The sequence below is a fragment of the Lonchura striata genome, chromosome 10, assembly GCF_050655825.1.
Source record: "Lonchura striata isolate lonStrDom1 chromosome 10, ASM5065582v1, whole genome shotgun sequence".
Lineage (NCBI taxonomy): Eukaryota > Metazoa > Chordata > Aves > Passeriformes > Estrildidae > Lonchura > Lonchura striata.
The window spans coordinates 15,438,766-15,460,114 of record NC_140712.1 but is presented as its reverse complement, the minus strand read 5'-3'; the positions used below and the strand labels follow the sequence as shown (position 1 = coordinate 15,460,114).

The 21,349-nt window shown below is 44.7% G+C and overlaps 3 protein-coding genes across 25 annotated transcripts in view; 1 reads left to right on the top strand and 2 right to left on the bottom strand.

The window, feature by feature from the left end:
* Window positions 1–2,379, bottom strand: part of WHAMM (WASP homolog associated with actin, golgi membranes and microtubules) — a 13,872-nt gene extending 11,493 nt beyond the window's left edge. Inside the window, exon 1 of the mRNA XM_021537399.4 lies at window positions 1,802–2,379. Coding sequence (XP_021393074.4) covers window positions 1,802–2,341 — 540 coding nt within the window. The 5' untranslated portion in view covers window positions 2,342–2,379. The remainder of the gene's footprint in view (window positions 1–1,801) is intronic.
* Window positions 1,821–20,407, top strand: FSD2 (fibronectin type III and SPRY domain containing 2). Of its 5 annotated transcripts, none has more exons than XM_031505801.3 (13): window positions 1,821–1,960; window positions 6,733–7,531; window positions 7,609–7,704; window positions 8,766–8,999; window positions 10,236–10,258; window positions 11,193–11,314; window positions 11,831–11,986; window positions 12,801–12,935; window positions 13,666–13,819; window positions 14,207–14,340; window positions 15,925–16,057; window positions 18,126–18,302; window positions 18,974–20,407. In XM_031505801.3, exons 2-13 carry the CDS (start codon window positions 6,773–6,775, stop codon window positions 19,224–19,226), a joined length of 2,376 nt encoding a protein of 791 aa, XP_031361661.1. In that variant the 5' UTR covers window positions 1,821–1,960; window positions 6,733–6,772; the 3' UTR covers window positions 19,227–20,407. The 5 variants fall into 5 exon arrangements, with proteins under 5 accessions (XP_031361661.1, XP_021393226.1, XP_021393224.1 ...); XM_021537551.3 differs by lacking the exon at window positions 1,821–1,960 and adding an exon at window positions 2,743–4,654; XM_021537549.3 differs by lacking the exon at window positions 1,821–1,960 and adding an exon at window positions 4,662–4,805.
* LOC110474267 (high affinity cAMP-specific and IBMX-insensitive 3',5'-cyclic phosphodiesterase 8A-like) overlaps window positions 20,257–21,349 on the bottom strand; it is a 163,715-nt gene continuing 162,622 nt past the window's right edge. For all 19 annotated transcript variants that reach the window (XM_085588841.1, XM_085588842.1, XM_085588843.1 and 16 more), the window contains one exon: window positions 20,257–21,349. The gene's annotated coding sequence lies outside the window, so the exon portion shown is untranslated.

The window sequence follows — 21,349 nt, the reverse complement described above, 5'->3', positions numbered from 1 at the left end:
GAGGAACTTCCCCAGGGGAAATCCCTGGAAGTCAGCTCAAGGGCATTTCCCACCCACCCTGTCTGCAGGCAAGATGAGAACAAGAGAATCTGAACTGCAACAATTCTGATAATCCCACAACTGTGACAGCCTCCTGGGCCTCCCCGGGAGCTTGTGGTAGCTCAGTGCAGCAACTTCAGCCTGCTTTTGCCCCAGTATGGAAGCCAAATACAAATGCAAGAGCTGACTTTTTGATTCATATTCTGAAAGTAAGAAGGGAGGGTCATGCTGCTCCTGGAGGATGCTTAGAGTGAGTAGACGGGAAGTATTAGTGAAGGACATTAATGAATAAAGGGAAAAAGGATGCTCTGGTAATTCAGATTGGTTTAATGTCTATTTCTTGAATATTGCATAAAGTGGTCTAGGCTACAGTATAAGGAATATATGCCCCTTTAGGCCTGCAAATACAACAGCACTCTACAGCATGTTTAGTCATATATAAAACATAGCTGGAAATCAGAGTAACTATCGGTAGCACCAAGCTGTACTTCACCACCAAGCCCCAAAGTGCCACGGAGCTGAACAGGCTTGTGCTGTTTCCAGAAGAATGTGGTGGCTGGAATGTATTTCTAACTGGGCTGTGAACTGTTAGTCAGTGACAGACACTGACTTTTGTATACAACAAGGTACATGTTCATGTAAACTAAAGCTGTGTTTTTAAAAACAGTGTCTTTCTGAAGGAGTAGTGTTGTTTCATCTGTTAAATACTGCAATAGGAAAGAGAAGACTGATGTTAACTGTCATAACTTTCCTCCAAACCATGACCACTTTCATAAAATATCCTTCAGGTTACTTTGCCAGAAAATAAGACTCTAAACAGGTACTGCAAGAAACAGCAGCAACACTTTGGTGAGCCTGAAGTATCTGTAATTCATCAACACTCTGATGTCCTAACTGCAACTCTATTATTACACACCACCCTTTGAATTCTTGCTTACAAGAAGAGGAAAAGATCCAGGAACACATCTATAGCAAGAAGAAACCTAAGGCACCAAAGGAATAAAGTGCTAACGTCATCATTACTTCAATTATTAGGACAGAATTTGATACTTAACAAAAACCCACACACACATTTTCTTTGAATACGAACCACTTATTAGTATAGGAACAAGACTCAGTTTGGTCTTAAAAAAAGACTGAAAATCCCCCAGTTACAAGCAGTACTGCAGACATGTAGCATGAGACCTTCACAGGGAGGTTAGAAAATTAGCACATGATTGTATTCTCCTCTTCGGTTACTGTTCCACCCATTGCCCAACACTGTTGGATGTTTTTAGCAATGTGTTTTTGTAGGAGTGTCTGCAGCTTAAGTAAGAGTCCCAATGCCTTACAGTGACCGCCCACGTGGACGTGGCTTATTCCGCACTTTAATAAAGGTGCACTTCCAACACTTAGTATTTCAGAAAGTGACACTGTCGCTTTCAGGCAATAAAAAGGTGTTTGTGTAAGCACAAATCTGGACACTGGACAACACCATGAGCAAGCTGGTATGAGTGACTTGGCCACCCTTGCTCACGCGAGTCTGGCGAGTCTGCCTTGATCGATGAAGTCGCGAAGCAGCAGGGGCTGCCACGCTTATCATGCAACTCCCAGGCGAGCACGGCGCGCCAGGCCGGAGCTCAGACAGGTGCAGCCATGAGCTGAGCCGCAGCACCGAACACTGAAGGCAGTCCCGCACCGAGGGGCCCGTTCCCCGCCCGCAGGGCCGGCCCGGCAGCCCCCGGCCCCGCGCCCCTCCCGCGCCCGGCCCCGGGGCCCGTACCCGCCGCAGCGCCTCCTTGGCCCGGGCCAGGTGGCCGCGCAGGGCCTTCCCGCGGAGCTCGTGGAGGCTCTCGAAGTACTCGTCGTCGCAGCAGCGGTCGGCGGCGAAGAGCGCGTCCAGCACCACGCGGCCGCCGCAGAGCTCCAGGGCCCAGCCCAGGTACAGCTCCAGCGCCCGGCACAGCTCCTGCAGCTCGGCCTCCCCCGGCGCGGCGCCGCCGGGGAACAGCACGGCCCAGAGCCCGCCGGAGGCCGCGCCGGGCAGCGCGGGCGGCAGCTCGGGGAAGGCGGGCTCCAGGCGCGGGCACACGGCCGACAGCTGCCGGTGGACGCCGCGCAGGGCCGGCGCCGAGAAGAGCCCGGCCCAGCTCTGCGGGGCCTGCTCCGCCGCCTCCGCCCGCCCGTGGCAGGTCACCGCGAACGCGCCCTCCGCGCCGTTCCACCCCACGAGGAAGCGGAGCCGCGGCGGCGGCTGCGGCTCAGCGAAGGCGGTGTCGCGCACGGCCACCCACCCCTCCAGGCTGTCGGGCTGCGGCTCCATCGCCGCGGCGGCGGCGCCGCGGGCCCGGAGCGAAACAGAAACCGAGCGGCGGGACGGGCGGGGCCGCGCGTCACCGGCAGCGCCCGCGCCCATTGGCGGGAGCGGCGGGGGGCGGGGCCGCGCGTCACCGGCAGCGCCCGCGCCCATTGGCGGGAGCGGCGGGGGCGGGGCCGCGGGGGCGGGGCTATGGGGCGGGGGCGGGGCTAGGGCGCCCCTCACGGCGGGAGTGGAAATAAACAGCGCCGCGGTGAAAGAGCGAGAGGCGGTACCGGGAAAGGCCGTTTTTCACCGGGGCATGGCATGGCACGGCATGGCATGGCACGGCATGGCACGGCATGGCACGGCATGGCACGGGTGCAGTTGGGTTGGGAGGCGACCCCCAAGATCGCGTTCCCAGCCCTCTGCCATGGGCACGGACTCTTTCCACCAGGCCAGGTTGCTCAGAGCTCCATCCAGCCTGGCCGTGAGCACCCTCAGGGATGTGACATCCACACCTTCCCTGGGCAACTAGTGCCAGGGTCTCACCACCCTCTCCGTAAAGAATTTCTTCCCAATATGTAACCTAAAACGACTCTCAATTTGAGCGCGTTCCCCCTTGTCCTGTCAGTAGATGCTCTTGTGAATAATCTCGCCGCATCTTTCCTGTGTGCTTCCTTCAGGTACTGGAAGGAGAAAGCTTGGTGAAATAAGCTGCTGTTCCTGAGAGGGGAGCAGGGGACACACAGCCCCATATTTGAGCTGCTGCCTGAGGGGCAGTTCCCTCCTGGCCACCGTTCCTGTGTCCTCGCCAAAGTCCACAGCTTTCTCCAGTGCCAGGCAAGCCCCACGCTCCTTCCCCACGCTGCCTTGAGACAGAACTGAGCCCTGGGGCCCTGTGCCCACAAACAGCCAGGGGTGCTCGTCCTGACCCCCGGCTCAGCCCCGAGGTCACCAAGCTTTGTATAAATGGCACCCAAATGCTGCCTCACAGCACCGAGGGGAGCAAAGAGCAGCAGGGTGATAGAACAAGAGCAGTGTCACTGCTCTCTTATTCAGGCCCTGTGTCCAGGGCAGAATGCAATTCACTATCCACCAAATGTTACATTCTTTGGCAGCAAAGTACTGCTATTTTTTTGAGAAATTAAGGCCTATAAAATAGCATAGCTTAACACAAAAAGCAAAATTAAGCTCTCATTTGAAAAATTAATCAAATCTGTCAGACAGCATAAATGTTAACGTTTCAGCAAGGGCTGCGTCACTTGTGTGAAAACACTTCTGCTCTAATCTCACAGATGATAGAAGCACTGTTAGCAGTAATGAGATTGTGCCTACATGGGCAATTAACTTGTGATTCCTCACCAAACAGCAAACAATTGCACTGCTAGAAAAGTGAGGAAATGACACGAAGATAATTGGAAAAGGAGGAAAAAGAAGAGCTGTGTCAAGATCTAATAGACATTGTCCCTTGTGGCATCCCCTGAGCTCAAGCCATATATAATACAATATTCTCAAATCTGCTTAAAAATCTGCTGCCAGCAGGGCTGGCTCAGTAGCATGTTCACAAGCAGCAGTCTGTGTGTGCTGGGGAGCTGTGTGTTTGAGCAGATTCACAAAGCTCAAGTGCTACAGCAGTCACAATAATCAGTGGTAATACACAGCCTGTTTTTTATCAGGTAGACCCCTACTGAGCACAGACTGCAGGGATATGTTCCTGTGAAAACCTCCCTAGTGGGGCCATTGTTCACTTTCTCCACCATAATTAGCTTTCCAGATCTCTGGCATACACACACAGGGTGATGATGTATGGTTAAGTATAATAAGTATATGCCACAGTATGATTTTTTGTTTTCTAAATTCTAAATTTTCTTTTCTTTTTTCCCTAATATATGATCATGATTCCAACTCAGCCCCATAGAAAAGGTCCTGCTAATTTGAGAGACAGGACTTTACCAGTAAGTGTTTGCAAAGAACAGAACTGGTACTTCCATTAAGTTGTGCAACTCTGTAAACACATGTCCAGCCACGTGAGTTGTTTGCACGTTTTGTGTATCCCACACAGGACACTCTGCCTAACACCCCAGCCTTGGAAATCACACTCAGAGGCAATGAGTGCACTCTGCAGCATTTATTAATACCACCTCCAAAAGTGAGAGGGTACCCTGGCTTTAGTGAGGGCTCTCTGTAACCCTTCAAAGTACTTCAGAGCCTGTTCTCAGTGTATGACATTCGTCCTGGTGACACTCAAGCAGCACACTGCTGAAGGACAGCTGGGGAACATCTATATTTGTGCCATTGCTCATTGCTGGCATGCTCCTATCTGAGCAAAGAGGCAGGGTAAGGTTACGGCAATAAGTCTTCCAACTGCAGTTATAGGAAAGTGGCAAGGAATTGCTTTCGTGTGAATTAATTTTTACTAGGGGGAATAGAAGTTAACTTTGATGCCATCTGAGCTATCAGAAGAATTTATGACGTCTTAAGATAGAAGGCAAGTTTTTAGGTAGTAACCTTCTTTGTTGTGTATTTACGATAACTGACGGTCACGGATCTAAACGTGCTTCGTGTAATTTTATCTGTGCCTGCAAAGCAAGCAAACACTGAGCAATCATCTGAAAATCTTATTTAGGCAGCAGGATTGCAGACAAGCTTAATTATGCTAATTTTAATTCATTTCATTTTGGTAGGAAAAATAAATGTTAATTCACTTTTCTAATTAGTAGTAGCTTCTAAAGCAAGCCTTATTGTTTTAATTATGGGGAAAAAAGTCTTTGCAGGAGCCAGACAACATTTTCTGGTATGTGTTAAGACCTTTTCTCTGTTTAAAATGTTAGAATTTGCATGATTTATTTCATTGCCTTTAGCATAAATAGTATTTCTGCCTAACTTCAGTGTTTTATGTGCATAGTAGGATATTGCTAACTGTAGAATCCACACCCATGTCTGCAGTGCCAGAAGACAAACGATGAACTTCTGTGTGGGTTTTCTTACAGATCTGTAGAGCTGGACACAGCCAGGGATATAAAACCAGAGAGTGCAAAATGTCTCAGTATTTTTCACTGGTTTGGGAAGTTGCTTTCTACAAAGTTACTGTGTTGACTCTGTTAGCTAAGCTTTTCTCAGGAAAATTAGTAAAATATTGATGAAATAAATTTGAGGTGATAGCAACTCTTCAAAACTAAAAAGACCATAAATAGTAGTTTGAAAGCAATCTTATATGAAAGCTTATCCAGAAGCTCTGGTAACATTGATGTCTGACCAATCTTTTGGGCTTTTTTCTTCTGTGAGAAAGTGATTTTAAAGCTTTCATATGTTTCACTTACCTAGGACTAGATATAACTACAGATTGATATTCCGCTGAAATCTTTCCATGAAATGTTTTGCTTGTGGTACTAAACTGCTGATAAAATTGATCTGAGTAGTTTTGTAGCTATGATTCCATTCATGTTGGTGAGCAGTGAAGGGCTGTGGGAACATTTCAGCTCAGAGAGAGTTCTGACTCTGTACTGGCATTATTTCACTGCTTTAATACAGGCTGATTTGAAAGAGTGGGCTTGGGAATCAGCATTAAAATTGCCTTTGCACTTTTAATGTTATCCCACATGCATCTGCTTTATCATACAGCTTTGCATGCCACCTGCACATGCTCTTTTCACACCTCCCTCCTTGCACAGAATAGAAAAAACGTGCAAGGTTTGGGTCAGAGCAGGCATCTCTCAGTCCAGGTCAATGGCCTGCCTTGTTCCCTAGTTACTGGATGCTTTATATGTTAAAATGCATATTTTCCACAGCACATGAGAAACCCCAAAGAGCAGTATGTTTCCTCTGTGATATTTTTTAGAAAGGACCCAAGACCTCGAATCAAGTTTCAGTATTAAGAATGGCAACTTGAAAAATACAGAGCAGGACTTTCCAGGGCATTTACTTGTGTGTTCTGTGGCATCAGTGGTCACAACAGAGGACATTCTACATTATGCCTGACTGACAGTTCAGAAAATATGCTTGACAGCAGCCGAGGAGTGAGCAGGCTTCAAACTGGGCCATTTCCAATTGCTCAGAACAGCACTAACTGTGCCTGGAGCACAGTCACAGTGTTTATCTGAGGACAGGACTGCTCCACAGTTTGGAAATCAGGGATCATGGTCACAGATGAGGTACTCAGAAAAGAGGATGCACACCAGAGACAGCTCTCTGCTGTGCTTTGCACTGGGGTGAGAAGAAAACAAGCTTCCTGTAGCTTCCCTTCAGAAACTTCACTTAGGGAGTGAAGCTACTGACTTTGGTCTTTCCAAAAGATTTCTGCTTCAGGACCTGAGCAGTCCTCAGCCAAATCTATCCTATCCATATACTTTTAAGCAAGAAAAACTCAATCTTGGTATCTAAGTATGTAGCTAAAGACCTTTCTTATCTTTTACAAGCTTGAGACTCATCATCTCAAAAGCCTCCCTGAGGATACCAATGTCCTCCAGATCTGGCAGCACGAGAGACTATGAGACTAACAGCCAGTCACAACATCATTCAGCTTCCCCCCCAGTCCCAGAGGCCAGTGATGCTGAGACTGAAGGTCTGATCTTTTATCACATGGATCTTTATGGATCAAAGGAGAGGTTTGATATTTTTCCTGAAGAGCTCTCTGGTCGAGGAGACAGATCTCTGGGAGATACGAGAAGGGAATCTGCATTGAGTAGTGAAAAAGTTCACCACCCACAAGAAGTTGGCTATGACTTGGAAAAGGAGGTTGCAGAGTTGGCTAAGATGTATGGACTTGATGAGGACAGAGAAAAAGAGCTTGAGCTTCTTGGAGGACATCTGGAGAAGGTGGAGAGCAGATGGCCACCAGCTCGCACAGGAAAAGCAGGATTACAAGACTCCATATATAACATATCAAAAAGCAGCTCTTCAATGAAAGATCCAAGTCAAAGCACAAAGCAACAAGGGCTTCCTGATGAGGCTTCTCAAGGTGAAAATCAGAGCAAAGCCAGAGCAGATGATGAGGCTGAGAGCAGCATATGGTCCAGAGGGGGGCTAAGCAGTGGCGGCATGTCAGATGAGTGGAACAGTCAGGCTGTCAGTGAGGAGGAGGAGGAGGAAGAGGAAGAAGCAGCAGATGTTTTTTGTTCCACCTGCAAGATACCAATCCGAGCTTTTGACAAACTATTTGGTGAACACAAGGATCATGAGGTTGCTCAGCTCCCCAGTGCTGTGGAAAGTGAAAAGGTGAGATTAACACAGGTGTACTATGGTGCCTCTAAAACAGTCTTCAGACAGTAAGAATCACACTAGGTGTTTTGTAGGAGGAGATCCATAAAAACATGTGCAAGTTGGAAGAACAGATTGCTCAGATGGAAAATGTTGCCAGCCATTTGGAGGAAATTTTCATCACTGTAGAGGTAAGGCATTTTCTCTTAGGCTAACTTTATGGTAGTGAGGTTAAACAGTCATACTGACATTCATAGTCTTCAGTTGTTAATGAGATGAGTACATAAAGTAACAGAGCACAGAGTTATCTTGGGGTTTGTCTAGATTGAAATACTCAGGAAAGCTCATCCTAAAGATTTTTTTAAGTGGGCTAGTAAAACCACATTTATAATTTGCACAGAAGTTTGCATTCAAAAATAAAGTGACCCCCACTCAGGTCATCTTAGCTTTAAATGGCCAAAGAGATGTGATCTAATTAGTCAGTCCGGAGTGCAGCCCTTGTGTTCCCTCAGCTTCATTCACAGAAGTGTCAAATCCAGGCAAATCCTTGGACCACTGTTGATGAGGCTGATGACTTCAAGAGTTGTGTTCCCACTCGGCTGCTGTCAACTTGGCCCCGGGGAAGGAGGTCAGCTGGCAGCAAGTTCAAACTGAAGCAATAACTCAAGGCACTGCAGTCTTTTCTCTGCTGCATGTGGCACAGGAGGACATCAGTGCCTGAACAGTGAGCAGCTGCTGGGACTGCTTCTTGACTTGCCTGCTCCTTAGATCTTCCTTCCTAATGCTTTCTCCAGCTGTGAGTGAGGATACCAGCATTAGCTACTCAGCTCCCTCAGCACAAATCCTATCCTACTGAGTTGCCTTGGTTTCTTTCATGGAAGGATGTGCTTGACTGTGTTGGTGGAAATGCTTGTGAGATTATGGCTAGGATATATCCTAGTTGTGCTCCCTGGGTTTATGTTGCTTTACATCATTGTTCCTGCTGTAATTTCTGTTGCTCTTATGTCTGGAACAAAATCCAACACTTTTGTGCTTCGGTGGGGGGTGAATGATCAGAGTAAACCCCTAAAAATGCACATAAGTCAAATTAAAGCTTCTGTGTACTGGTACCGTTTCCTAGTTTTGTGAATTAAATCATGACATGTTACCTCTATGGTAAGGAGAAGTTTAGGCAGACTAAAGTAAGATTTTTCTCTGCATGACCTTTGGATCAGGCTTGATGCCAAGGTACAAACCCTCAAATACCTTGCAGGAAAATTTTGGGAGGCAGGAGCAGAACTTTGAGGTGCATTACAACGATGCAGTGCAAGTGCTTGCTCAGAAGTATGAGGAGCAGCTGGAAGCACTGGGAGAAGAGAAGAGGCAGAAGCTGGAAGCTCTGTATGAGCAGTTGGTCAGCTGTGGGAAACATCTTGACACCTGCAAGGAGCTGACAGATGAAACCCAGGAGCTTTTCCTGGAAAATGACAATGCTGAATTTATGAAGGTAAAGACCTTTAACTGTCAAAGTGCTTTTTCATGCTTGCAAGTAGTCCCTATCTGAGAAGTTCCAAGCAGCCTTATTGCTAAGGAGAATTTGGGATGCTCAGTCCATGGTGCTGTCACTGCTCCTGGTCCTTGGCATGGTGGCATTGACTTGGTAGAGCAACACAATGGGGGCAAAATGCAGAAGCAGAAGTTTGTAATTTGGATGCTTGTTCATTTGTGAGTCACACTGGGGTTCAGAGAGAAGATATCTTGCTGAAATACTTATCTGGGGGAACCCTGCAAGCACTTAGTGTTCCTTGCCTTGTGCAGGCTCAGCTCTCTTGCTCTATTCTGGGATCACAGCAGGCAGGCTGACGTAATCACTTAGGAAGATGTTTCCTTTTCTTGCTCATTTTGGAGGAAAGTTCAGCTGAAATACGTCAAGAGCTCCTGCAAAGTGATGGATGAAATCCCACTGCTGAGGTGGTGTCAAGAAGATATTTTTCTTTGGCAGGTAGAAAAATAATTGGAAAAAAATCAGAATTTTCACTGATGATGAGTGATTGCTCTCACCTGAGCTGTCCTGTGACTAAGGTGGGTGGGAGCATTTCTGTATTACAGTGACAGTAATTTCTGAACTGGACAATAAATCTCATAACACCACCTAGTCTACTTCTGTGGATCAGTGTGCTATGACTCCAGCCTGCTAAGTTCTTCACATGAGCTGACTTTTCCCATTCTTCTGCATCTCTAGAATAAACTTATTTTTTTCTTAGCTTGTAAACAGCTTTATGTTGCCCCTAAGAGCCATTATTCATCAAGAAGTGAATGTTGGTCTTGAGCTCTCAGGGGCTTAGGTTTCTCATGGCACTGCACACCTGTCTTCCAGTTACATGTACTGCTCAGACTCCCTCCAGCACAGAACAATTCATTAGTTCTTTTGCCCAGATGATTTTGGTTTTTATTTGTGAGGGATCTGTTGGCACTTTGGACAACCAAGGGAGGAATCAGTCTAAAGTCTAGATGGGCAGACACTGATGACTACCTGATATTGCTCATTATCTTACTGTAAATTTAGCCAAGATCTGTCCATTTCAATAGAAAGGGCTGGCTTTGTTCTCAGAGTTGGGTGAGAGCAAATTACTTCATTCCAAGTATTGCATTTGGGGCAATTTGTGTAAGACAGGCCACCAGCATGATGTAGTCTGACTCTGGACTTTTCTACCTCTAACTCTCTCTCCTTTTTTTCCAACAGGCAGCAGTAACCATGGTTGACAGGTAGTATCACAGTCTTGGATTCCTGCTAATTGGACGGGTTATTGGAGATGCCTGTGTGTTCTGGACTTTGTTCAGGCACACAAATGTTGTCTAAGCCACTAGAGCTATTGAAATATTTAGGATTTTTGTTTTAAAGTGCATCAGAAAAAGTTGCTCTAAGAAACTTAACACTCAACACTTGTTTGGATCCAGTTTCAAGAAATCTGAAAGGAGAGTTAGAGCCTGAATAAATCAGTGTTTTCATCTTAGTCATAAGGAACTAATTTCACTGAGAAACAGGATTGCTAAAGCTCTTGAAAAAACCACTCTGGATCCAAATGAGACTAAAATTGAGCTCCCTAAATATATTGTAACGGATTTATTTATGGATTAATATAGTGGAGTAGAAAGTCAAGCTGTGGGAGCTCAGAATAGATACTGCAAAATCTTGAAGCAATTTGAAGAAGTCTTAGGGCACACTAAATCATATGCAGAAAACAGCCTCTTAATTGACTGTTATTGTTCATGAAAGCACAGAGAAAAGATAACCCTTTTTTTCAAATTTACAACACCTAGAGCAACGAGGTCATGAATTAGTAATAGTGTAAATTCAAAATAATGGAAGTTATGGAGCTGACAGGGTGCTGGGCACACCCCACTCCCCTGCTCGGTGTGCGCAGCCAGCTCACTGCAGGAGCAGGGCACACCAGGGTGGCCCTCGGTCCCAGCAGCAGCCAGCTCCCTTTGGCACCTTGGGACACTGATGGCCATGTATTTCCAGGCAGCAGGCAGAGGAGGCTGAGCTTGTACAGCTATGAAAATGGTGTTTTAAGGAAATTGATGTTAATTTGGAGTCTGCTGTTCTTTTTCTCTTAAAAATAGGCATCATAGACAGATTACTCCAACACTATGAGACTTCAAATTAGACGTTATTTTTTTCCTCTTACAATTACAGGCTGGAAGAATTCTTAAAGAAAGAAGTGGATTTAGAGCTTTCAACACTGCCAGACTTTGAAGAGCGGGTCATAGATGTCTCTGAAGTTGAACAACTAATGAATTCCATTAATGCTATTCCAGGTACTCTTCCTAATTGATCATTATTTCACACCTATTTACATTTAAGTAAGGATATGTATTAAACATTACTTCTTTTAAAGGAGATCTGCAAAGGCAGAATTAACTTCTCCCTAGTTTTCCTTCTAGTTTTTTTTTTTTTTTAATTTGCCTATATATACAGGGACACTGGAAGACATTTTTGGATTTTTTTTACAATTTGTTTTCAATATAAAATTACCAGAATTACTGCTAAACTGGGACTTCCTTGCTTTTGCTGGATGATTTCCTAGAAGACTCATGAAGATTACCCCCTGCTGTTGAGGGGTCAGGCACACTTAATTGGTGATAACTTGCCTGAGGTTTATTTATTTCATTGGTTTGACTTTGTTTTGAAGCTAGACTAGTTCTCACACACCAGTGACTTGATTACTATCTGCAGTTGTTGACAGAGTCAGCTCCTGACTTTTCTCCATGTGGGAGGAATGGAGGAATATGACTCTTTTCAGTACCAAGGCTGACTTGTTTTTTCCTCTGCAGCTCCTTGTGCCCCTGTGATCAATCCCCAGGCTCCCAATGCAGCAACTGGCACTTCACTGAGAGTTTGCTGGGGCCTCTTCTCAGATGACACTGTGGAGTGCTACCAGCTGTGCTACCAACCAGTGAGCAATGAGAGGCACAGTGATGGGCCAGCAGGTAAGGAGGCTTGGGGCAAAGGGACACCTTAGCCCTCCACTGGCAAAACCAGCTGATGCCAAAGTGCCTCTGCATGCTCTGTGCACTCTGTCTGCCACCAAAACTGTCCTATCTGCCACCACCATCTGCTTTGTCCCTCTTCCCCTGCTAGGTCTGCCATGCTGCCAGCTGCAGCAGGACCATCACAGGAGCTAAGACAGGACATGGCAGCAGCAGGGATAGCAGGAATGGGAAGGGGACTGTGGATGGAGTCACAAGGATTTCTGGAGGGTGGGCACTGCATTAGAACATGTGCTGCATCTATGGCACATTATTTTTAAAGAGCAAATCATCACATTATCAGCACTCTGACCGAAACCCCCAGATGATTTTACAGCTTATCTTAGTGCTAATAATAGGCTGTAACTTCTTAAGATGTACAAGCACACAAAGAGCAACAGAACCAAAATGTCCCAGCCTTGTGACAAAACTGCCTTTGTTAATACTGTTCTTGCAGAACCTTCAAAAGTGGAAGCCAGTAGAGTGCCAGTAGCCAGTTGAAAAAAAAAAGCAGAAACTATCCAAATTTTATAAGATGAAGAATGAGAAATGAGCAGTAAAATAGCTTCAGCTCTTGTCCCATCTGATTTATGCAGCTTTAGAGGAAGGTATTTTGAAAATGCCCGACAGCTGATCAAAGGGTGTGGAGCATAAAGAGCTCTCCTGAACGCAGCACCCAAAAGAATGCACTTCAACTCCACTATGTGATGCAGTTTTGGGGAAGAGTGGGCAAGTGTGTAAAGGCACTGTAAATGCTTTGTTGTTGTCATTTCAGAGCATACACTAAAAGTCAAAGAAACATACTGCACCATTACTGATCTGTTGCCAAATACACAGTATGAATTTTGGGTCAGTGCTTTAAATGCCTCCGGTATCAGTCCACCAAGTGAAAGAGCAGTTTATGTAACAGGTAAAAATATTTCATTCATACAACTTTGTAACTTCCATAGTGAAATTCAAAATTATCTCTTAAGTAATGCTTTCTGGGTGCTTTCTTTCTTCTAATAGAAGCCTGCAGACTGCATGGGAATTCCCTACTTTTATTTGGAGAATCTATCATGCCAACTGTCCCTGTTTTAGAGTGGAAGAAACAAAAGCAGAGAGATAAAATAACTGATTTAAATACAAGCATGTAGACCAGCTGTGAATAAAGTTCAAGTTTCTTGGTTCTGCCAGATGTATCCCAGCTCTCCTTTTATTGGCCTATGGGCATTTTGTGGATTCACCTGTTATGCTGTTCTTCTAAACTGCAGCTCAGTCTAGGACATTGTGTGAAATCCTGACATCAGACTGAGCAAGTCAGTGTGAGACCTTCAAGTGCTTGTTCCAGATGTCTTTGACATCTCAGAGCAGAGATGCACCTTTATGACAAAGATAAAACTAATGATAGAAAACAGTTGTGTAATCAGTCTTTATGTCACTTCTCTGTTTAATTCTCTTGGGACCTTTATAGTCTAAATGAAGTCTTTATAATTCTGTTAATCACTCTACCTGGTGTTTATTGTCCATTGGGAAAGCAGGTTTCTTTACCTACACAGCATTAGTAAACAACATTTTTCTGTTTTTTTTGTCTTCAAAGCATGCTGTTTGCAAACATCTTCAAGTAACAGCTTAGAATTGTTCTTTGCCCTGCTTTTTAGCTCCTTCACCACCTACCATAAAGAATAAAAAGATCCGAAGCTGTGAAAATGCAGCACTGGTGTGCTGGGAATCCAGAGACATTAATCCTGTTGATTCCTACACAGTTGAATTGTCCAAGCTGACAGATGAAGAAAATGATGATACTATTACTGAGTGAGTTACTCTTCTATTGATCCCATGGCCTGTAGAGATGAAACCATTTCAGTTGTGTGGCATCAGATAGGACTAAGGAAGGACCCATGACCTTCTGGTGAATTTACATTTACAAACAATCCTCTTAGTAAAATCAGCTGTAAAATGTTAATGAGAAATTTCTATATGAGAATTATGGGTATGGGAAAAGGGCAGAAGCAAATGTAAAAATCTGCAGTCTGTGACATACTCTCTCTTCCCCTGCTACTGACAACTGTACAAGGTAAATTGTTGTTGATTGGTTACATGAAAGTTGAAGTGTAATGTCTTCTTTGTTGCTCAGAAAAATAATTTCAAAGGCCTACCTTTGTTTGTACCCTGTCATTTCCATGGATTTCTTTTCTGTAGATCTATTGTTGGGATCCCTAACTGCGAAGTCCTAATTCACCTCCAGCCAACACAAAAGTATCACATCTGTGTCAGAGCCCAAAACCTGGGTGGCTGCAGTGAAAGAAGTGAACCCGTTCTGATACACACCACAGGTACTGTACAGCTTGGAACAACTCCAGCAGCCTTTTGTAGCATCTATTGTCTTAAGAGAAAGATTCCTGCTGGTTTCAATGGCCTCTGGACCAGGTCCTAATCTCCTACATCTAATTACACACCTGGTAACCTTTTAGGAATGAAAAAAAAAACAACTTCTTGTAACAATAAGTGCACTGCTTTAGCTCTGTAATTTATATTATTGCTGTCTGGTACATTTGGCACTTGAAAGTTACTAATTTCTAAACATTTTAAAAGACAGTGTCAACTCAACACCCACATATTGCCAGCCTGCAAAGTACTGACACACCAATGAGGAAATTTGTAGTGTGATTGTGATTTTACTTCAGTGATTACTATGTAATGAAGCTGCTGCTGGAAATGATGGCTGAAACACTTCCTAGAGCCATCTAGCAGACATCAGTGCTCACCTTCATCACTGCTGCAATGGCACTGCAACTTCACTGCTGATCTTAAATTTCCCATGCCACTCAACAACTTACTTGTGTCTCTTCTGCCCTTTTTTTCTGTGAGACCTTTGAAAATTGTATTTATTCAGCAAGATGACCACACAAAGTTATGTTTTAGTAAAGAAACTCTGCCATACAGCAGTGACACCACAGAAATGCTCATCCTAAAATCCCTGGAGAGGAAAACTGTCATTGTGTTACCATCATTTGTGTGTATTCCAAGTGCTTAAATCAAACTCAATATTTGAAATTGCCCATTCTGTTTGCACAGCATGTTTGTTTTCAGCAGCACATGCCTGTAATTGCCCTGTTATTGTTTGTATTGTATTTGCAATGAAGTAACTTGCAGTTTGATTATAATGATTTCATTTGGGATTACCGTGGGGAGATTAATCTTTTCAGAGTCTACATTATGCAAACAGCTGATGCAAATTGATCTGTCGGCTGCAAGGACCCACCTCCAACACTGTGCATGGCCTTTGATCCTTTCTGGGGTGGATAAACAAGCACCAACTACAAACAGCAGCTGTGCCAATCGTGGCTGCTCCTCAGGCCCCAGTGTGTCAGACCTGCTCTGTTAAGTCTCTTCAGGAAGAAAGGCAGAAGCACTTCTGTCCTGGGCTGGACTTAGCTCTCTGAGGGCTGGTCTGACAAGGGAGGTGTTGAAGCATGAAGGATCCTTTCTCTTCAAACTGTACCCAGCATTTATGTAGATGATTTAGGCCATGGAGAGTCCTTTAAGCCCCTTTTCTCTTTTCAGTGATAAAAATAAGATTACTTGAAACCAGACAGTCCATTGCAGGGAGGACTTCTCATCTCTGAATAGCTACTTCCTGCACAATGCCTGCACCTTTGAGACCTGGTAGGGTTCAAAACCAGGCTAAGTCCCCTGCTTTTCACAAGGCTGAAACTAAAAAGTGTTAAGCTGTAAAATTGTCATTTATTACAAAAATTTAAAAAATATGATCTTGTCTTCTCAATGCCAGCCACAGATTGTTTCTAGAGCACTGGTGAATCTTTTTGTGGATCCAAATAACATTTCATCACACCCTTGCTGCAATTCTAATGTTATTAAGAGATACTGGAGTTATCCTTAGGCATTTTCTCTTGCAGGCACCTGCTTCTACCTTAATGAGGATACAGCCCATCCTCTACTGGCAATTCTAGATGATGGATTTACCATTTCATGTGATGAACTGGAAAACCCAGAGTGTGATCTGCCTGTCTATGATAACAGCTTTACAAGGTATACAGGGGCATTGCAGTTTCTTTGATTCTTTTAACAGATGCCAGGAAATGTCTAATGGGGATTTCAGCAGCTCTGATTAATTTTTTTCAGTTGAAATCTCTCTGTCCAGCTGTTCTTTGGAAATTGGAAATTAATGCAAGTTCTTAAACAGGTTTACAGATACAGCAGCCACAATTATGTACAAGCCTACTTACACGTCTGGCACACTGAGCTAAATTTGAACAGGTACTTAGGTGCCATAACAAATGCTAAGGAAAGAAAAGGGATCTGAAAACTTACCTCTTGCTGAAAGATATAACTGATACTACTTGGACCAACAGGTATTACTTTCAAAAAATAATTAGGCCCTTTGCCATTGAAGTGAGAGACTGAGCTTGCCAAAATGCATATTTCCAATCAAAACCACAGAAACACCAGGAAAGGTGTGTAGGAAGGTGGTAGGAAAGAGTTGGGAGACTGGTGATCCTTTTCATTAAAGCCATCATGGTAATCTTAAATGGGATTTCATCCCACTTCTATGGAATGCTTTTATGTTTCACATAAGCAGCCAGAGCTGACACTCATGTCATTCAAAGGCTGAGGTTTTGGTACCACTATGAACTTTCACAAATCTCCTTCAAACCAAGATACTGGAAAAAGAAAAAAAAAAAAAAAAGAATTAAAAAAAAAAAAAAAAGGAAAAAAAGCTCCCAAGGAAATTACATGGCAAACTCTTCTTTCTGAAGTTTGTGTGGTCTCCTAAGTTTGGGTGGCTGATTTATTTCCTAACTCTTTCTTCAGTGGAGCTCAGGTTTGCCTTGGAGGCTTTGCAGCTCTCATTACTATGGTCATGTTTTGTTCACAGATGTTTACTCATCCATTTTGCATCACTCCTTTTCCTTCTCAAGCTGTAGCAACACAGACTCTGAATTCTGATTTCAGCAGCCTTTAAGTTGTTCCCAAGACATTTACATGCACTCACAATGAACTCTACACTTGCTCTAGGCAAGTGAACTGCAGAGTACAACTACTGTAGTGTGCATGCCCATCCTTACACAACAGGCCCTCCAAATGATGAGTGCAGCTGTCAGCATTGCCCAGAAGACCTCAGTGACTGCCAGCAACATCCTTTTCCTTTGTAACTTACAACTTTAGATGCTACTATAGAAACATAAAAGTTGTGTGTGTGTGAAACCTGCTGTCCCCCTTGACAATGACAGCTGATACACCATGTACTTTTCCTAAAAAAAAGCTGAGGTGTAAGAATGCTCAGAATCTCTCCTAAGAGTGTTTTAGAAGCATTTGGAGTGGGTTATTTTGCCCAATTTTCTTGCTTTAGAACCTGTGTTTTTGCAGACTTGCATCTTCAAAGCACCCAGTTCCTTTGATTTCAAGACTGTGCCAGTAAATCAAGCTAAAGGGTCTCTCTGTATTACATTATCTTTGTCTCTACTACACAACTTTCAGAAGAGTTATTTTCTGCATGGTTCCTATCATACATTTCATGGCCCAGGTACCCAACATATTACAAGTTCTCCTACTGTGTTCAATTCTTCCTAATCTCTCCAAACACAGAGGGAACCAGTGTAGACAGGTTCCCTCCTCCCCAGCTGCCCCAGGAACTTCATGCTGTTACAGTGCTCAGTTCCTAATGGTGAGTGACGTTCAAAACCCTGGGCTGTTCAGAAAGAAAATGCAAAATCTGTACTTTTTCCCTCTGCTATGCTGGGGTTCACTAGAGCACTCTCTTTTCTAACAAGCATTAACTTTCCCAGAAAACCCAGGCACTATGGGATGCTGTTCTCCAACTTCCTGGAAGTGTCTAGGGCACTTATTTATACAAAACTACCCCCAAGTGAAAACAGGGCAGGTGTCACAAAGAAACCTGCAGTCTGGGTGTCAGCTCCTCAGCAAGGGATTTCACTGGAATCAAAAATCCACATTGCACTGCTAGGGTGACAGCAGATGTGGCTTTTGTTTATTGCTATGTAATGCCCAGGCATATGCATACCTGAACATATCTAAACACTGAAGAACATTATAGAGAGGCACTGCCAAAACACATACTCCTGTCTGTCTCCCACAGATGTATTGCCATCCTGGGCAGTCTGATCCCATTTCCAGGAAAGCATTACTGGGAGGTGGAAGTTGAGGAAGATACAGAGTACAGAATTGGTGTGGCTTTTGAGAACACTCCAAGACATGGTCACCTGGGGGCAAACAACTCATCCTGGTGCATGAGGCACATCATCACACCCTCAAGGTAAGGGCTGTGGAGGCTGCAGGTCTCTGACAGGAACAACTCTTACACCTGCAGGCAGAGAAGCAGAAAAGCCAGAGATTTTTTATCAGCTCAGATCAGAGACTGGAACCTCTGACATTCCACTGCTGTCCCTGTAAACTGGTGTTGTAAGTATACTGCTTAAGCAAATCCTCCTGCTTTTTTAGGGTGTTCCAGAAGCATTTGGCATGGGTTATTTTGCCCAACTTCCTTGCTTCAGAACTTGTGTTTTGGCAGATTTGCATCTTCAAAGCACCCATTTCCATTGACTGAGATGGTGCTACTGAATCAAGCTGAAGGGTCTCTCTGTGGTACATTGTCTCATTGAAATGAGACATTGTCACATTGAAACAAGAAACTGAAGCAACAAGAGGGTAATAGATCTATGTAATCCAGAAACTACGTACCTGGCTAAACCCAGCTATACCCAACTGGTTTTGATCTCTGTCCTACCTATGGAAATATGTCACACCTGCCTGCAGAAATGCCAGCTCCCCTCTTGCCTCAGCTGCACTGCTGGTTCTCCCCTGGACACAGTACATTAACATCACTGCCTTTGACTCTCATGAGCAACCTGGGCACCTGTGTATACGAAGTGCTTCCCTTTGAGAGCAGCCAGGGTGCCTTCAGCTCTTTATTTTTCTTGCCTGCAGGCACAAATACGAGTTCCTGCACAGTGGGATGACACCTGACATCAGAATTACTGTTCCCCCCAGAAGGATTGGCATCCTGCTGGACTACGAGAACTGCAGACTGGCATTTTTCAATGCAGATATTGCCCAGCACCTTCACACATTCAACTCACACTTCCAGCATTATGTCCACCCCTGCTTCGCACTGGAAACACCTGGTATCTTGAGGATACATACTGGAATTACAACACCCCCATGGACTGCCCTGCCATAACCTGTGTTCTGCAGCTACCACACCCATGTGTAACCTGCCCTCAACAATGCCCTCTTTCAGCATTAACTGCACCATCATACTCCCTATACAGCAGCTGTTTCCCCCTAGTAAGAGCAAAGCAACCCTGACCCAATCCAGCTGCCAAGCCTGAGCCCTTAGGAGTTTGCATCCTCTTGGGAAGGATCTTAGCAAAAAGCCACTGTGGTCACAAGATCCATCAGCATCCCAGAATTCTTGTTAGAAATGGACACCTTCCTTCTCAGAGGTGACACTGTCACCACACAGCACACTGGCAACTGGATCACAGGTTCCCCCAACACCCACCTGAAACCTAGGGAACTCCCCAGTTCTAAAGCCATCTATAATTCTACTCCCAAGTCTACTCAAGAGCTAAAAACTCAAAGAAAAACAAAAATAGCAAAAGGCATGATCACTGTATAGCTGCTGGAGCTGAAAACACTCAGCCATGAAGCTGATCTCCTGCTCAAGTGTTCTTGTTGCTACATGAAGTCTGTGAAAGAAGATAGTCAAATACACCTCCCCTATGTGTGAAATGTTTGTGCCTACATACCCAGTGAGGCTTTCTGGAATACCCAAGCCTGCACTCCAATCTCAAGCATAAGCCATTTTTTACAGAATGCTTTTCATACATTCACCCAGGGAAAAAAAGATAGGTAGGCTTTTTTGCAGTGCTTGATGTCCTTATAGAAAAACCTGAAGCAACACTTTTAGCTGCTTCTTTTTAGCTATGCTCACCTCCACTGGGGTGCACCCTCCCTCCACACTCATAGATCTGTTCTCCCCCTCAGCACTGAAGAATTCCACTCCATGCTGTGCCCTAGAAGCTGTGGGTGTCCAATGAAGCTGGAGGGACTCTGGCCCAGCCACTTCAGACATCCTTGTTTGGGTTTCACTTCCAGACACCAATCAAGACAAGCCCTGCCTGACAAGCAGGCTTGGCCAGCTCTGAACAGCCTCATCCATGTATGTTAAAACTACCTTAACTCAATCAAGAATCATTAACAGAGAATCTTGTCCACAGATTTATTGCACATTCATTACAAAAATCATTGGTTTAAGTTTCCATTATAGGGAATCGCCAGGAACAAGCAGTGGCCTCTACAATATGCAGGGTCTCTACAAATAAATGCCATTGGCAAAACTAGAGATTTTACATAGAACTGTGTGTCAAAAGTTTGTCTGTTCTTTTTCAAAGAGCTTTAAAGACGTCTTGCAAAAACAGGCCTTTAGAAACCACAAAAACGGGAGCTGAGTATGTTGTTAACAGCAGTGATTAGTACCAGCTGCTCTTGGGTATCTGTTTCAAAAGCCTCAGAAGATGGGTTTAGCAACACTGAGCTATACCAGCACAGCATTTCTTAACCTACCAGGAATTAAGATGTTTTCAGGGCAGAAAACTTTGTTTTGGTCACTTTGTCAGTCCTCCTGTAAGCAGGCCAGAGACTCAGTTGCTTTGTCTGCCAGTGAGCAAAGCAGCTTGTGGCCATGTGTGCCCTGCTGATGCTGGCATGGCCACCCAGGGAACAGCAGCTCTAGGGTACAGCTCTGCAGGGGATGGAAGTGGTGAGAAAGCACCATTCGTTGCTTGAAAACGTACTCCTTGACTCTGGGTCCAACTTCTACCCACTGGAACATGTTTTACCCCTATCAGCCAAGAACTGAGAGCCCCATTCTTATTTTCAAGTCAATACCTGAAAGAGTGTAACACACAGATACCAGAGCAGAGGTATGAGGACATCTGAACCTCCAAACAGAGCTTCTAATGCACAAAGGCTGCTGGTGAACCCATGATTCCACTCCCCTTCACCAGCTTTCACCTCAAGTGTTTAAACCATAGCTTTAACCTGGCAAACTACTTTCCAACTGGTGAACTGAATTGACAAGTCCCCAGGACTTCACAACCCCCTTGCTGGACTGTTGCAAGGACAGATTTTCTGAGCCAAATGCAAGGTGCTCAGACACCCTTACACTGGGACTCCACAGTACCAAACAGCTCCGTTGTTATGCTGTCAGTGGCTGAGTACAGAGCAGCCTGCTCAGGAGAATGGCCCATGGTCATCGCCAGGCATGGCACAGGACTGCTGAGGCAGTGCCAGAGCTAT